At 40.1% G+C, this 14,735-nt stretch overlaps 1 protein-coding gene across 1 annotated transcript; it reads left to right on the top strand.

Annotated features, from left to right (window-relative positions):
• The first annotated feature begins 2,353 nt into the window (after positions 1-2,353).
• On the top strand, positions 2,354-11,517 carry PTGER2 (prostaglandin E receptor 2). Its single transcript, XM_039865121.1, has 2 exons — positions 2,354-3,934; positions 11,157-11,517. The coding sequence occupies exons 1-2, from the start codon at positions 2,897-2,899 to the stop codon at positions 11,376-11,378; spliced, it is 1,260 nt and encodes a 419-aa protein (XP_039721055.1). The 5' UTR covers positions 2,354-2,896; the 3' UTR covers positions 11,379-11,517.
• Positions 11,518-14,735: the final 3,218 nt, after the last annotated feature.

Genomic DNA, 14,735 nt, shown 5'->3' with positions numbered 1-14,735 from the left:
ACCTTTCTAAGCCTCAGTTTATTCAAATGTAAATGAAAGAATTGGAATGACTATTCTTGAACTTCCTTGCCAGCTACTATAAGGAAGAGATGATGGGAATGCACTGTGCAGATCTGTAGCAGACACTCTTCATTGACAGACCCAATGCCGTTCCCAGACCCTTTTCTTTTACCTGCCTCTACTCTAGAAGAGGCTGAAAATGCTCAATACCCCCTTTCTCACCCTCCTTTGGAGCTAAGGGGTAGCCATTTTCCCAAGTTCTGGCTAATGAGACAAGAAGGAAAGTCTATTGGGTGCTTCTGGAAAACCTTTTGCTTTCTTGATGGCACAAGAGAGAGCAAGCTAAGAGGTGCTGTCTCTCCCTCACCCTCTGCCTTCAGTGCTGATTTGATGCCTGAACCTGCAGGGCAGCGTGGTGACTTTGTACAATGTCAGCTCAGCTAAGCAGGATCTGTTTTCCAGAATCCTGCATGGTTTCAGGTTACTCTTGGCCAGGAGATAAATGTTACATGAAATGTGGAAGGCAGTGGCAAAGCAGCAGTCATGGTTTTCATGCTCTGAAGGACAATGCAGGGTTCTAGGCATGGTGGTAACTCTTGCACATTGTCACTGATCTGCTGGCTCACCTTGCTGACATGAGGCAGCACCTAGAATCCAGCTCCCACCAGATCTCCTCCTTCAGTTTCTCTGGGTCCCAAGTCAAGTGCATGTGCAGCTCCATGAAGAGTGCCAAGTTCTCCTGCAATACATCTGCATTATTAAGGTCGCAGATCCAGTCTGTCTTTGAGCATTCCAGCTCATGAATTCCAGTTTGTCCTTGCAGGTTCCAAGTCTATTCCTGCTCTCATCCAAGTCCAGCTTTCTACCCTGACTTCCTTCTGGCTATGGTAACTTCAGGCTATGGTAACTTCAGGCTCAACACTAGAACCAAAGACAGCAAACAGCCTTGCATAGACTCCTCCATAAGTTCCCATGATCATGTAAGGTCTCATGCAGAATGGTTCAATAAAACTTTTGTGATGATGGAAGTGTTTTATATATGAGCTGCCCAATATGATAACCACTAGTTACATGTGGCTATTGAGCACTTGAAATGTACTTGGTACCACTGAGTAATGAAATTTTTACTCTTGTCTAATTCTAATTCAGATAGCCATCTGTGTGGCTAATGGCTGCTACCATACTGAACAGCATAGGTCTAGTGCCTAATAATAAATCTCTTATTCTTTATTACTCACAGTGGTTCTGTTTCTCTGGTTAAATCTTGACTGATATAGGCAATCCGTAACCAAGGGTAGGGAGGTGAAACATGTAGATAGAAAGCTAGCATGTTGGGTATGACAGGGCTGGAGGAAACAGGGCTGGAGGAAATAGTCCTGGGAGGCCCACTAGTTTGCCACCCCTGAGCTTCTTATATAAGAAAAATAGATCCCCCCTTAGCTTGTCCAGTTGGGAACCCCATCTAGGCCAGAGTTATCAAGATAAGGTAAGATATTCACAATGAGCAGGGAGGCTCTAGTAAGGTGTGCTCTTCAGCAGGCAATCTTTTCTTTACTACAACATGACTTTTTTTCCCTTGCCAGTTCCCTGTGTAGATCCTTCCAGCACCCTTGTCCAAATGAATATGACCTTCTTTATAGAATATAATTGCCCATGCTGTCAAACTGGATTTTTTTTTTTGTTTTAAATATCAGCCCGTTTTCATGACTTTGCAATTATGACAATAGGTGGTAGGTAATCATTTTTGTCAGCTCCAACTCTCTAAACTTATCACTTAACTCATAAACTTTACCAGGAATTGTGCTTGCCAGATGGGCCCTGCACTGTTAACTGAAAGTCAAAAAGTAACAGGGAAACAACATTTTCTTTCAAGGTTGAGCTTGAGTAGAGAACAACGTGTAGTGGTTCAAAGCTGTGTTCACAAACACATTCTACACAATTACAAGAAACATTTCTTTCTTTCTTTCTTTTTTTAATGGTTGCTTAAACAAGTGGTTATCCGTTATGCTGTTGACATAGGAAAAGGCAAAATGCTGGCCACCGAATCAAAGCAACAGTGCAACGGGCAGCTCAGTAGCCTGTGTGGTTTAGTTCCTTGGATGGACAGGCTTGCTTTTCACTTCCTCCCAATTTTGGTCCCGCCCTCTTAGTGTATTTTCCTGAGAGTTAAGAAAGAAAAGAAAAGGAAAAAGAAAAGAAAAGAAAGAAAACAAAACAAAACAGAGAAAGAGAGAGGGAAAGAAAGAAAGAGAGAGAGAGAGAGAGAGAGAGAGAGAGAGAGGAGAGAGAGAGAGAAAGAAAGAAAGAAAGAAAGAAAGAGAAAGAAAGAAAGAAAGAAAAGAAAGAAAGAAAGAAAGAAAGAAAGAAAAGAAGAAAGAAAGAAAGAAAGAAAGAAAGAAAGAAAGAAAGAAAGAAAGAAAAAGAAAAAAGAAAGAAAGAGCAAGCAAATATATTAGTCTTAACCTGCAAACCGTCTTTGGAGTCTGTTGTTCCTTTCTTTTTCACATCTCAAGAGACTGATGGTCTTAACTTCTCTTGTTCAGTGAGTCGCTTCGCTTTCCCCGTTGCTCCCTTTCAGCCCTCTGCCAGGGATAAACGCTTCCTAGAGGAAGTCTGAAGACCGTGCGGCTTCGAGCATCCCACCCAAGAACACCACTCCCGCTGCCCGCGCGCCCCTGCCCAGCTAAGCGCGGGACCAGTGCCTGGACCCCTCTCCCTCCCCCTCTCCGCCGGTGCACCCAAGGGACTCGCAGTGCGGCCTGGCGACCCGAGGGCGCTGGCCTCGGACATTCATAACACTGCGCCCTAGCACGCCCCCGGGCGGCGCCGAGGAGAAGGATGCAGTTTCCTCCACGCGTGGTGGGCGCGGGTCGGAGGAGCCTCGAGCGCCTCCCAGATGCTGCAGCCCAGCCGCCACTCCGGGAGCTGCGGGAGACCTGGGACGAGCCTGCCCTCGGTGCGTGCTGGGGACCAGAAGGGGGCTCTGGATTTCGATCCCTCCTCGTCTTTTCCTTCTGGGTCTCGGGACACTCCCACTCAGATCCTCCTCCTCCCAGGTACAGGCCGGGAGTGGAGGACACATCTCTCCTCCCGGCACCCCACCATGGGCAATAGGTCCAATGGCTCCCGGTGGGAGGACTGCGAGACTCGACAGTGGCTCCCTTCCGGCGAAAGCCCAGCCATCAGCTCCGTGATGTTCTCGGCCGGGGTGCTGGGGAACCTCATCGCGCTGGCACTGCTGGCGCGCCGCTGGCGGGGTGACGCGGGGCGCAGGAATTCCATCTCCTTGTTCCACGTGCTGGTTACTGAGCTGGTGTTCACCGACCTGCTCGGAACCTGCCTCATCAGCCCGGTGGTGCTGGCTTCGTATGCGCGGAACCAGACCCTGGTGGCACTGGCGCCCGACGGCCACGCGTGCACCTACTTCGCCTTTGCCATGACGTTCTTCAGCCTGGCCACGATGCTTATGCTCTTCGCCATGGCCCTGGAGCGCTACTTATCCATCGGGCACCCCTACTTCTACCAGCGCCACATCACGCGCCACCGCGGCCTGGCGGTGCTACCAGCCATCTACACCGTCTCCCTGCTTTTCTGCTCCCTGCCGCTGCTGAACTACGGGCAGTACGTCCAGTACTGTCCCGGGACGTGGTGCTTCATCCAGCACGGGCGGACCTCGTACCTGCAGCTTTATGCCACCCTGCTGCTGCTCCTCATCGTCGCGGTGCTCGCTTGCAACTTCAGCGTCATCCTCAACCTCATCCGTATGTACCGCCGGGGCAGAAGAAGCCGCTGTGGGCCCTCCTTGGGCAGCGGCCAGGGCGGCCCTTCGACCCGCAGGAGAGGGGAAAGGATGTCCATGGCGGAGGAGACAGACCATCTCATTCTCCTGGCTATTATGACTATCACCTTTGCCGTCTGTTCATTGCCTTTCACAGTAAGTTACTCACTTTGCTTTCACAGCCCAGCTCTGCCTCAGCCTCCTCACACCCTCCCCTCTCCTACCCTTTCAACTGCCACATGATCTTTTGCAACTTGTAAAAATATGTCCTAATTTGTAAAGGTCTGTAGACTTCCCCTGTCCCTTTTCACCTTTACCCCACTTCCTTCCTTCCCTAATCCTGGTGTAGGGGTTTCTCTAGGCTAGTGTTTCTCATACAGTAGTACAGTCCCACTGATAAGGAGCCTTGACACTCACTAAGCCACCAAACTCTCCATCCTAGAATGAAAGGCCCCTTACAGTGTCCCCAAACCACCACCACTAGCATGGCTTAGTACCCGAGGAGGAGGCAGCCCCTTCCACCTCTAGATGGTTGCCAGTTCAGTCTGACTTCCCTGAGCTGCAGTTTGCCCCGTGGTACCCCCCACTCACTGCTGCTAGTTCCATACTTTGCCTGCTGTTTCTCAAAGGGCAAAATGTGGTATCCAACCTAGTGGACATTGATAATTGTCCCAAGTGAGAAAGATCCTTGTTGCAGAACTTCAGATCACTATTTGTCCTAAAAGTTCAACAAGTTTCTAGTTTATGGGTTTCCCAGTTTACATTTTAGGAGCATAACTCTGTAGCCATGAAAATTCATAATACATCTGTAATGATAATTATAGGAAAAGATGGTTACTTGGAGAAACCCTTTACTAAGCTTTTGAGATCCCTTTAAAGGAGGCATTTACCCTCTTACAAAATATCTTCCTGATGTCACTGTCAGAAATATATACAGGTGCTCTTCAGCTTACCATTGTGCATGTTATGAGCACAAGGTTATAACAGGAATGGCTGGTCCATCTCAGGGATGGGAGAATTAGGCATGTCCACTTGCCATGACCCAGCAGGCCAGAGCCTGCCTGGAGACCTGGAGGCAGTTTAGGTACTGGGATGGGTGTTGTCCTGGTTTGGGGCAACCTCACCAGTTAGTTTTATGATGCTGTGAGATTGAGCCTGCTGAGGTTTACTGAGCCTGGGATGTATCTGAGCACGGGCTGGCCTCTTACAAAGAAATAGGAATTGAGGATTCTGGCAGCTCCATTTCCTAATCTTCAGAAGAACAAGACTGACCCTGCAGGGAGTGAGAAGTTGGCAGTGATTCCTACCTGCCACAGTCTTGGAGACAAGAAAGAGTTGGACACTGCCTGCCATTAGCAGGACTGACCTGTAGAAACTAAAGAAGTAACTTTATCCTACTTCCCACCATCACTATTTTTTATTATCTTCATACACTATTGGCCCACACTGAAGCTGTGTTCAGAAATGGCCGACACCGAGGTCCCACTTGAGGCAGGAATCATTTCCACATGTCCCATAATAACCAAGGACACTGTCAGGCAAGGCGAAGACTTGTGGTTGCCTTCGGAAATTTTCCTATTATTTTAACAGAGCACATGCAGTCCAATAGAAATACAGCATGGGCCACAAATGTGAAACACATATGGAATTTAGGATTTCCTAGTAGCTACATAACAACAAAAATAAACAGATGCAATTAATTTTAATCAATGTATTTTATTTAACTCAATTTATCCAAAATATTATCAATTTAAAATGTAATCAATGCAAAATAATTAGTGAGCTATTCCAACTAATTTTCTTCCTTATGTCCTAGAAAATACTGGCAATTTACCAGTATTTTCTATCTCTGCCTGTTCCTGCTGGAACCGCTTTCCAGGTCTTTTAAAAGTTGCCCAGCAAGGAGGGAAGTTCACAGCTGTGTACTCAGTGGTCTACCAGCTTATTCTAGCACTTCAGAAGTAGGGGGAAGAGGGTGGTGGGGATTTAGGAAAGTCGGGACTACTAACGCAGGTTAGAATTACTGTTTCCTCCAAGAATCCTAGTCTAGGACTTCCAAAGTTTGGGAAGTGAAACTATTGAAATGTAAAATGCTCAGTGCCCTGTAATGAAGTCAAGTTCAACCTCAAATATCATTATTATCAACATCAACATGGCAAACATTTGGGGATGCTAATTTTTACATACACTATTCCATTATTTTCACAACTGCCTGTAAAATAGATAGTATTATTATTCCCATTTTATAGATGAGGCAAGTAACTTATCCTGGGTCCCACAGCTGATGAGTGTTGGAGCCAGGATTCAAAGCTAAGCCATTTAAACATAGAGGCTATGCTCTTAACCACAGTACTATCAGAGAGAAAGTACTCATTTTTCACATGAGAAAATTAATCCAAGATTTCATAAGAGAAATGTGAAGAGTTATAAGTATCTGGACCACTTTGCCTCTTAATTCCAATTTGTTAGTTTTAAAAATAAAATAGCAAAGACCTTTTTCTCCATGTCAGAAAAAGGGGCCAAGTGTATGTTTTTGTTTTTTTTAATTCCCCACAGACCCGTGAATTAAAAGGCTGAGAATGGGTTTTTAGGAGATTGGCTAATGTAAATGCTGCTCTAAATTAAGAAATAATCGGATTACCCCTCATGTAAAATCTTCCGCTGGTACCGTAAAACATTTCTCAACTGATTGGGAAAAAAAGGCATGTATTGTTTAGGAAATGACATTATTTTGGCTGTCCAATATGAAATCATGCATATGACCAACAACATATTCCAAACTGTTTATGCACTAAAGGGATAGCGTATATATTAATAAATTCCTCCTTATGTTAATCAGCTGTTGTCGTTATTTCACAGAGATAAGTAGAAACTTTCCTCCTGACATGGAATAGAACACAGGAAATATATCAGACCTCCATTCTTGCCTCAGATAGTTAGTGTCTTTATTTCCAATCCACATCAAGCCACTTTCTCACTACTTTACTAGTAATTGTGGATAGCTTCTGGTCATTTTAAATGGTTTTCCACATGCCATTAGGATAAAGTGCTTATGTATTTTATTCAGTTCTAAAATTTCAAAAGTGAACCACTGACTCTCTAAAAATGTCTTCATCTTTAGAAATTCTTTAGGGCTATAATTTCTAAGTAAATCTGATTAGTGGAAATCTGATCTTTGCAATACAGAACAAACTCAAGTAAACAGCCCTGGAGTTTCCTGTTCGTTCCTAGTACTCTTTATGACATGAATGGAGGTTATAAAACTGATATGAAATTGGTCAATTACATTGTGGAAAATATCACAATTCTTGTAGGGATGAGAGATCCAGAAATCTCTATGCATAATCACGATGAACTTTGCTTGGTGATATTTTAATGTCCATGTACTACTTGAAGGTCCTTATGGTTCATGCGTCATTAATGATGTATTTGGGGATTGTTGAAATAGTTTTAATATACATTACTTTTCAAGAGAAAGTTTCTCTATATGAGTGTCATTACTTGACACTTTTTACTTTCCATATTATCATTTGATATTATGAAATGGTGGTTGTGAATTAAGACATGATTACACTGAGTTTATAAAATTTAGACAGCAAGAATCCTAGTTCTTTTCCCAAAAAAGAAGTTGTACATTATGTCTCCACCCTTGGTTGAGTTCATCATCACTGCTATTTCAGATAATTAAGGCCTCAGCTTAAAGAAAAACAGCTTTTAGGGATGATATATTTCTTTTTGGCATGTCAAGAGCCTATCACAATATTAAGTTTAAAAAAGAAAAAGAGTAGAAATAGTAAAATAGATCACTGGAGACATAGTGTTTCAGAAAGACAATCAACAAGTCTTTTTCTACCTAAAGGCGTAAGGCCCAGTTAATCTGCAACTTGGTCTGCTGGGTTTCTGTGGCTTCTCCTGTCCTTTATTTCAAAGTTTCTGACCACCACTCTGCATCTTTATATTGAGTTTACCTCTACTGTGCCTCAATTTATATCACCAAGATGTATCTAGCTTCATTTTTCTTAGGATATTTTGCTGCCTAAAATTTTCCCCCTCTAATAGAAAACTAGATTTTAGACTTCTGCATTAGACTTCTGCATTTAGACATAGGTATGATCAGACAGGCCGAGGATAGGGAAAGTACATTTGGAGAAGGCTGACACTTCCTCTAGACCAGGGTTCCTAACCTGTGCTCCATGGACAGCACATAGATGACTGAAATCATTTGCAAAGTCTTGTGTTTATCTGAGTTCTGGGTGGATGTTTCGTAGTGTCCAACTTTTTTTTTTTTTTTTTTTTGAAGCTACCACCCTGGAATATCCAAGCCCAGAGCTCTAAACCTTAGCATTAATGCTTTTGTGTCCAGCTCTGGGATCACCTGGAGCTCAGGGCAGGAGACGCTCTTTAGTGCTGGAGCCACATCCATGCCCCTATCTTTCCTTCTGAAGGGAAATGGCTTCTGTTCCCTCTACCACAAAGAACTTGTGGTTTAGGGGAAGGGGTTTCTTTACAATATCACATACCTAGAAAATAATCTCCCTATGAAAGTTTTTTTTTTTTTTTAAAGAATGGATTATGCAAAGTCTATAGCCAGGACACTCTAATTTGTTTCACAAGAGAATATAAACATATAACAATCTCTACTTGCAATTTATCCATGGAAAGTGGAGGAAAGAAAGCCCCCCCAAAAGCTAAGTAGCTACTTAGATGTAGCCATGGTCCTTCAATCTATAAACAGGAACAGTGATATTCACAAACTTTAGTGGCACCTTTGTGAAGAGAGATCTCCTTTAAACTTATAAACTGGTCAGTCAGTGGTGAATTTTACATGAGACTTTATATCACAGGCTTTTTATCCAGCTGGCAACAGGTAGTGACTAAAAAGAAAGTATAGGTCCCATGTCTCTAGTGTGACTCCATGGCTTTCCTATTAACCTGAAATGTGATATGAGACAAGGCAACTAATCTTCTAAGCCTTTGTTTCCTCCTTACTAAAATGAGAATAATAATATTGTGCAGGTTCATGTAAGCATTAAACAGAGTGAGACTTATAAATTGCTTAGCATCATGCCTAGCACACATAGATATTCAGTAAATATTAGCTGCTGTCGTCATAGGATTCAATTTCCAAGGGAAAAATCAGATTGTATGTTAATGATTAGGAATTCTGAAAGCTCAAACTCATTGGTTTGATTCACCAGGCCTAAGCAGGTCTTTTGTTTTTATTTCAAGTGTTGGATAAGATTCTGTAATAGAGCTAATAGAGCTCTCAACCCATGCTGTACATTAGAATCCCATGGGCAATTCTAATCCCATGTAGCTTTTAAAAACCACAATACCCACATTACAGGCCAGATTTAATTAATCAGAGTCTCTGAGGGAGGGAGCAAACCATCAGAATATTTTTAACGCTCCTCAGGTCATTTCAATGAGCAGCCAGGTAAAATTCTCATTTGCTTTAAAATTTGAACTGACTATGTGGTTGTATTAATGGTAGAAAAAAAGTGGAGAGGTAGGAGAAGACAAAACACATCAAAAATTTCAAGGGTTGCTGAAGTATGTCTCTTTTCCAAGTGTAAAAGAAGAAACTGTCTTCTACAAAATATTGGCCACCTCTCGAAATGCAAATTTTAAGCATTTCTAAAAATTACCCAGCATAGTGGATGAAATGGAAAGGAAACAAATAGTACAGAATTGCTTCATCCTCTAAAACTGTTTTCACTTCTCATTGCTCTGTCACACTCTAAAGAGATCAGGAACTGAAAACCTGACTCATCTTCGTATGTGAAGCTGTGACACTAGAATACTGAGCCTCTCACCATTCGACTAGCCAATTCAGTGTTATCATATTCTTTGGCAAAACTAGATCATAAACTCAGCTACAGACTTTTTCTACAACAGAGTGCTTGTGTATGTGTGTGTGTGTCTGTGTGTGTGTGTGTGTGTGTTGACTAATATATTTTAATCTATAAGATTTATATATACTGTTATCTTAATTTCTAAACTCCAAAACCACTCCTTAAATACACCATATAAGTCGAGTATATTTGTCATCCAAAAGAGTTTAGCTTCCAAGAAAACTATTGCTCCATCACATATGCCCACCTAATTTCCCTCTTCTCTCCATAATCAGAGAAATCCACCATCAATTCTTTTTCCTTACTCATCTGCCAAGTCTTTTCTCCATTCCCTATGCCAAGATTCTCTGGCATAAACACCTGTGGCTGCCAAACCTTTCTGCTATTGTCCTAACATAAGCAAATCGAATATGACTACTCTTCTCCCTCCCTGCAATTTGCTTTGTATATCCAGTTGCCAGATGCCAGCAAAGTACCAGGAAAGAAAGAAATAAAACATTCCTTCTTCTGCTGAAGTAGAATGGTGGAAAGAAGAAATAGCTTTATAACTCACAGGCTACCATTGTTAAGAAAGTCCCTGGAGCATTATAAAGAACTGTTTTCAAATGACTGATGTGATTTACTTCTGTTTACCTCTTTTCTATAAGCTGTGTGGAAGTGTTTGATCTTTATCAAGCATGTACAGTTCCTTTTCTTTTCATCTGACCCAAAAGTTGTGTTTTTCCCTAAACATCTAAGGAATCAGACAAGAGCTGGTATAACAGTTTGAAATCACTGGTCAACATATAAAGACGCATCAGCTTTCCAGTGTTTGGGACATAGTTCTGAAGACCTTTGCTCTAATACAGATAAACGGATGTAGCACATGGGAGTTGGAATCTGTGTCTTGACTCCACCACTAAACAGCCCTGGGAACTTGGGCAAGTCACCTAACTTCTCTGCATCTCCTTGTCCTCGTTGGTAAAATGGAGATAATAACTAATACTGTGGGGCACTTAAGCAAGCACTGTTTTAAGTAACTTACATGTTTTACTTCCTGTCATCCTCCCAATAACCCAAAGAAGTAGATATTGTTGTTATTATCATGCCCATGTTAAAGATGTAGAAACCGAGGCACATAGAGGTTAGTTTTCTTACCTGTGATCCCAGAGCTATATATGGAGGCCAGATTCAAACCCAGACAGTCCAATGGCCAGAATCCGTGCTCTGTTGTATACCTGTCTCACTGAATTGTGATAGTTAAATCAGATTGAGTATTTGGAAGTAAATGTAACATGTTGTTACTAACCTTCCTGAAGTTCACTTCCTCATTTGCCGAAAAGACAATACTTATGTTTCAGAGTTTTTGTTAGGAAAAAACATGTGCAAGAAGAGTGAGATTTTGCTACCTACCTTCTACCACCACTACCACACACAAAACAAAACACGTTTTGCTTTTAAATCTTAAGAAATTGCATATGATCTAAGCCTGTCCACTGCTACAATGTTAAACTAACATCATTTTCCCCTTTTGCTTCTTACAGATTTTTGCATATATGAATGAAACCTCTTCCCGAAAAGAAAAGTGGGACCTCCAAGCTCTTAGATTTTTATCAATTAATTCAATAATTGACCCTTGGGTCTTTGCCATCCTTAGGCCCTCTGTTCTGAGACTAATGCGTTCAGTTCTCTGTTGTCGAGTTTCATTAAGAACACAAGATGCAACACAGACTTCCTGCTCTACACGGTCAAATGCCAGTAAATAGACTGACCTTTGTGGACAATAGCTAAGTGCTTAGTTAGCCAGCATCTGGAAGATCATTTTGAACTGGTTCCTTGGAGAAATGAAAAAAGTTAGTTTATAAACAAAATGAAGCTACCCTAATAAAAGAGAGTAAACAAACATTTTAGCAGTGGTTTAGGCAACAGATGTGTTGACAAGGCACTTCTTGGAAGGTGTCAGAAAGATCTATAAAACCTACCCTCAATGAGCATGTTACATGGCCTTCAGAGAACAACAAACTGCATTTAAGATCCAGTTGCCTTTTGATTTAAACTTTCCTGTTGAATGAGAAAGCATGTGGTTTTGTAATTTGTTTAAAACCCTAAATAGTTACTGTGTATTTTCTATTTTAATCTTCTCTGTTACTACTGTTATAAACACACAGTGTGCAAAGACCCAGATAAAACTTCGTATTCTCCAGGAAGTCGACATGTGGAAGCAACCAAGCCTGGTGTTTTGTGATTGCTTAACGGACTCTTTCTTTGGACAATGACTTTGAAAATCACAGGCACTTTGTACTATAATGTTTGTGTATGTGGAAGTACTCTCTCATCACTACAGTATTACTCGTAAAAGAGTAGGCTCAGTTGGTTAATGTAGGTTTTTTAACTAGTTCTCCAGAAACTGTGTGTCAAAGTGTCAGGTTGTTTATTTTGTAATGTTCATCAAGAAAACTTTAGGAATTTTCCTCTCAAAAAGAAAAAATAGGCTGTTAAGAGAGTTAATTCTGATTACTACTCTTTATTCTGTGGCTTTGTCTGAAGCCACATAATAGGATTAAAAACTGAAAAATCTGGTCAATTCTTCAGATACACTGGAACCTTTTTAATGCTGATGTTGAGGCCATGACTAACATCTACTTTATAAGATGATTGTGTTGTAGCAAAATTCATCTGTCTGTATTTTTCTACAGGAAACATAGTTTGACTCATACTACATTGGAAATCATGTAACAGTGAGTCAAATCTTATTATATTTATAAATCTAAATATTTGGCATGGTGTAAACTCAGCATCAAAATATTTCAGTGAATTTGCACTGTTTAAGCATATCTTATTTACTGTGTAAACTCATCTGAAATGTTATAAAAATAAACTATAAAACAAAAATTTGAAAATGGAATAGTATTTGATGAATTTCCCCAAATAACATTTTATAGTTAGTGCAGACATAATTTTTTTAAATAAGATAAAAGTGGAAAAATTATATATTATTTTGGCAAGTTTTTGAAGTATGGTTGCATTGTCAATTAGAGTTTAAAATATTCAATATAGTACTTGATATTAGAGGATTTTTTCTTTCCAACATGATGTTCAAAATAATAGAACCATCTTAATTTTTAATGAATGTTATTACAGGATAGCTATTATGAAGAAAAACAAAAGAGATGTTAATTTTTTCCAAAGTCTCATTGAGTTGCTTACGTAAAACCATGTCTTATAAGTAGTTATCAAACTAGATGATCACTTAGAGTTTTTCAAACTATTCTAGTCATCAGTGTATTTTGACACAATCTATTTCAAATCAGCTCTTATTTTAAAAAGAATAAATTAATGGTTTGCTTTTTTACTAATTTAAACAAACCAGGCAAAATTTAACTTAACTAAAATCTTGACATGCAAATAAATCTTCCCTGTCCACCGAGTATTCTAAAGTTAAGAAATTGTTCTAAATAGAACTAATTAGGCTCATGGGTAATTCTTAAACATAAAATTCTAAAGTTACTTTGAATCTGGAAGATTGATTTCTTTTATCAGATAACTTTTTTTCTTTAAATGCAAATGTTAACTACCCCACATCACCACCCCCAAAAATTCTAGAATAATGCCTAATAACTTAAAAAAATAATAATAAACTTAGACATAATATCGCTAGTGGGAACAAAATGATTCACTCTGGGGGCTTAAAATACAGCAGTTTATTTAAGAACTGGTAGATTCCTAGAGCTTTGTTTACTATTGTTCTTTGCACTGTTAAATGACTATATCCTATTATTTTGTTTGCACTGATATATACATAGATGAAATTGAAGGTAAAAATCCTATGTAATCGTCAATCGACTATTATTAATGGTAATTTAAAGATAACAGAAAAAATTAGATATGTAAATATTTTCTTTCTAAAAATCCCTTTCATCTGACATACTTGTTGAAGTTTACTGAGTCATTTTGAAGTTAAATAAAAAACACAGAATTTAGTCTGATATATTAGAGAATAGAACCATGATGAAAGAAGACCTAGATTTCATTCTTTGCCCTCGACAGTTAGTGGAATGAAAAGGGAGAAAGCAATTGATTCAGCTCAAAATGCCAGCCCTAACTTTAGGTGTCCAGAAATGGGATGAGCCAAAGCAATCTAATCTGAGCTGAATTATTCCTGGATGGCCCCAGGTCGTCTTTCCCAAGAGAGTACTGGGAAATTCTGGTACTAAACTGTGGCCTTGAATCTCTAAAGATCTGATAGGGACCTGAGTTTGTTTAGATGCTATAGAAAGCCTCCAAAGATCTAAACTCAAAATGGTTTGGACCCATGACAGCCTAAAGCCAGACCAATGCTCTAAAAACAGCACTAACCCAAAACAGCCATGCTGGCAGAGGCCGCAAGACCTGAGCAGCGGGGAGGGCAAAACCAGCCCATGTCATTACATTCTCATTGGAACTCAGTTAAACTTGGTGCATCTGCCTGTTCATATCAGTGCATGGTGAAGGTGTTGTCTTAATGTTTATGCAATGTCAGCTCTGATTTGAATCAAGAAAAAACATATTTAGGCTTAGAATTTAACGTATTTGAAAGGCAGGGGAAGACAATTAACTTGCACTTAAGCAGAACTTTATTTCACTTTGCCAGATCTAATGGCTTGAGCCAAATTTAATGGTTTTCTGAATTTGAGAAGAGCCTCTACTTGAGCCGTTCACAGACTGAGAAGCTGTCTTGTTTGCAAAAGTGATTTATATATGTGGACTTACAATGCCTACTCATGAAAGCAGTGTTGCAACTTGAATATTTGATGACTATCTTCCATCTTCATTAAATGCTTAACTCCATTGGATTTCCTCTCTGAGTGCACATTTATAACATACCTCCAATCACTAAGAGCATTATAATTTCTTTAATTTACAAAGCATTTTGATCACCTGAAATATACTATGGAAATAAATATTATTTTAACAACTTGCAAAAGCTATAGTCTAATTTATACATGGGCCCAAGGCCATGCACTGGGCATTAGTTTTTATTTCAGAAAGTTAACTCTTTGTTTTTCTGGTAGATTTTGTGATTTGTTTTTTATTATAAGTAAATTTTCTTGAGTTATTTTTTTATTTCCTATAAAATGTACATA

Source organism: Pteropus medius, unplaced genomic scaffold (genome assembly GCF_902729225.1).
Source record: "Pteropus medius unplaced genomic scaffold, Ma_sr-lr_union100, whole genome shotgun sequence".
Lineage (NCBI taxonomy): Eukaryota > Metazoa > Chordata > Mammalia > Chiroptera > Pteropodidae > Pteropus > Pteropus medius.
This window is presented reverse-complemented; position numbering and strand designations above follow the sequence as displayed.

Excerpts from the sequence above, each read along its gene's own strand:
- PTGER2 (XM_039865121.1), top strand. The coding sequence starts at position 2,897 with ATGCTGCAGCCCAGCCGCCACTCCGGGAGCTGCGGGAGACCTGGGACG. Across the intron at positions 3,935-11,156 it reads TCTGTTCATTGCCTTTCACA|ATTTTTGCATATATGAATGA; the intron begins GTAAGTTACTCA and ends TGCTTCTTACAG.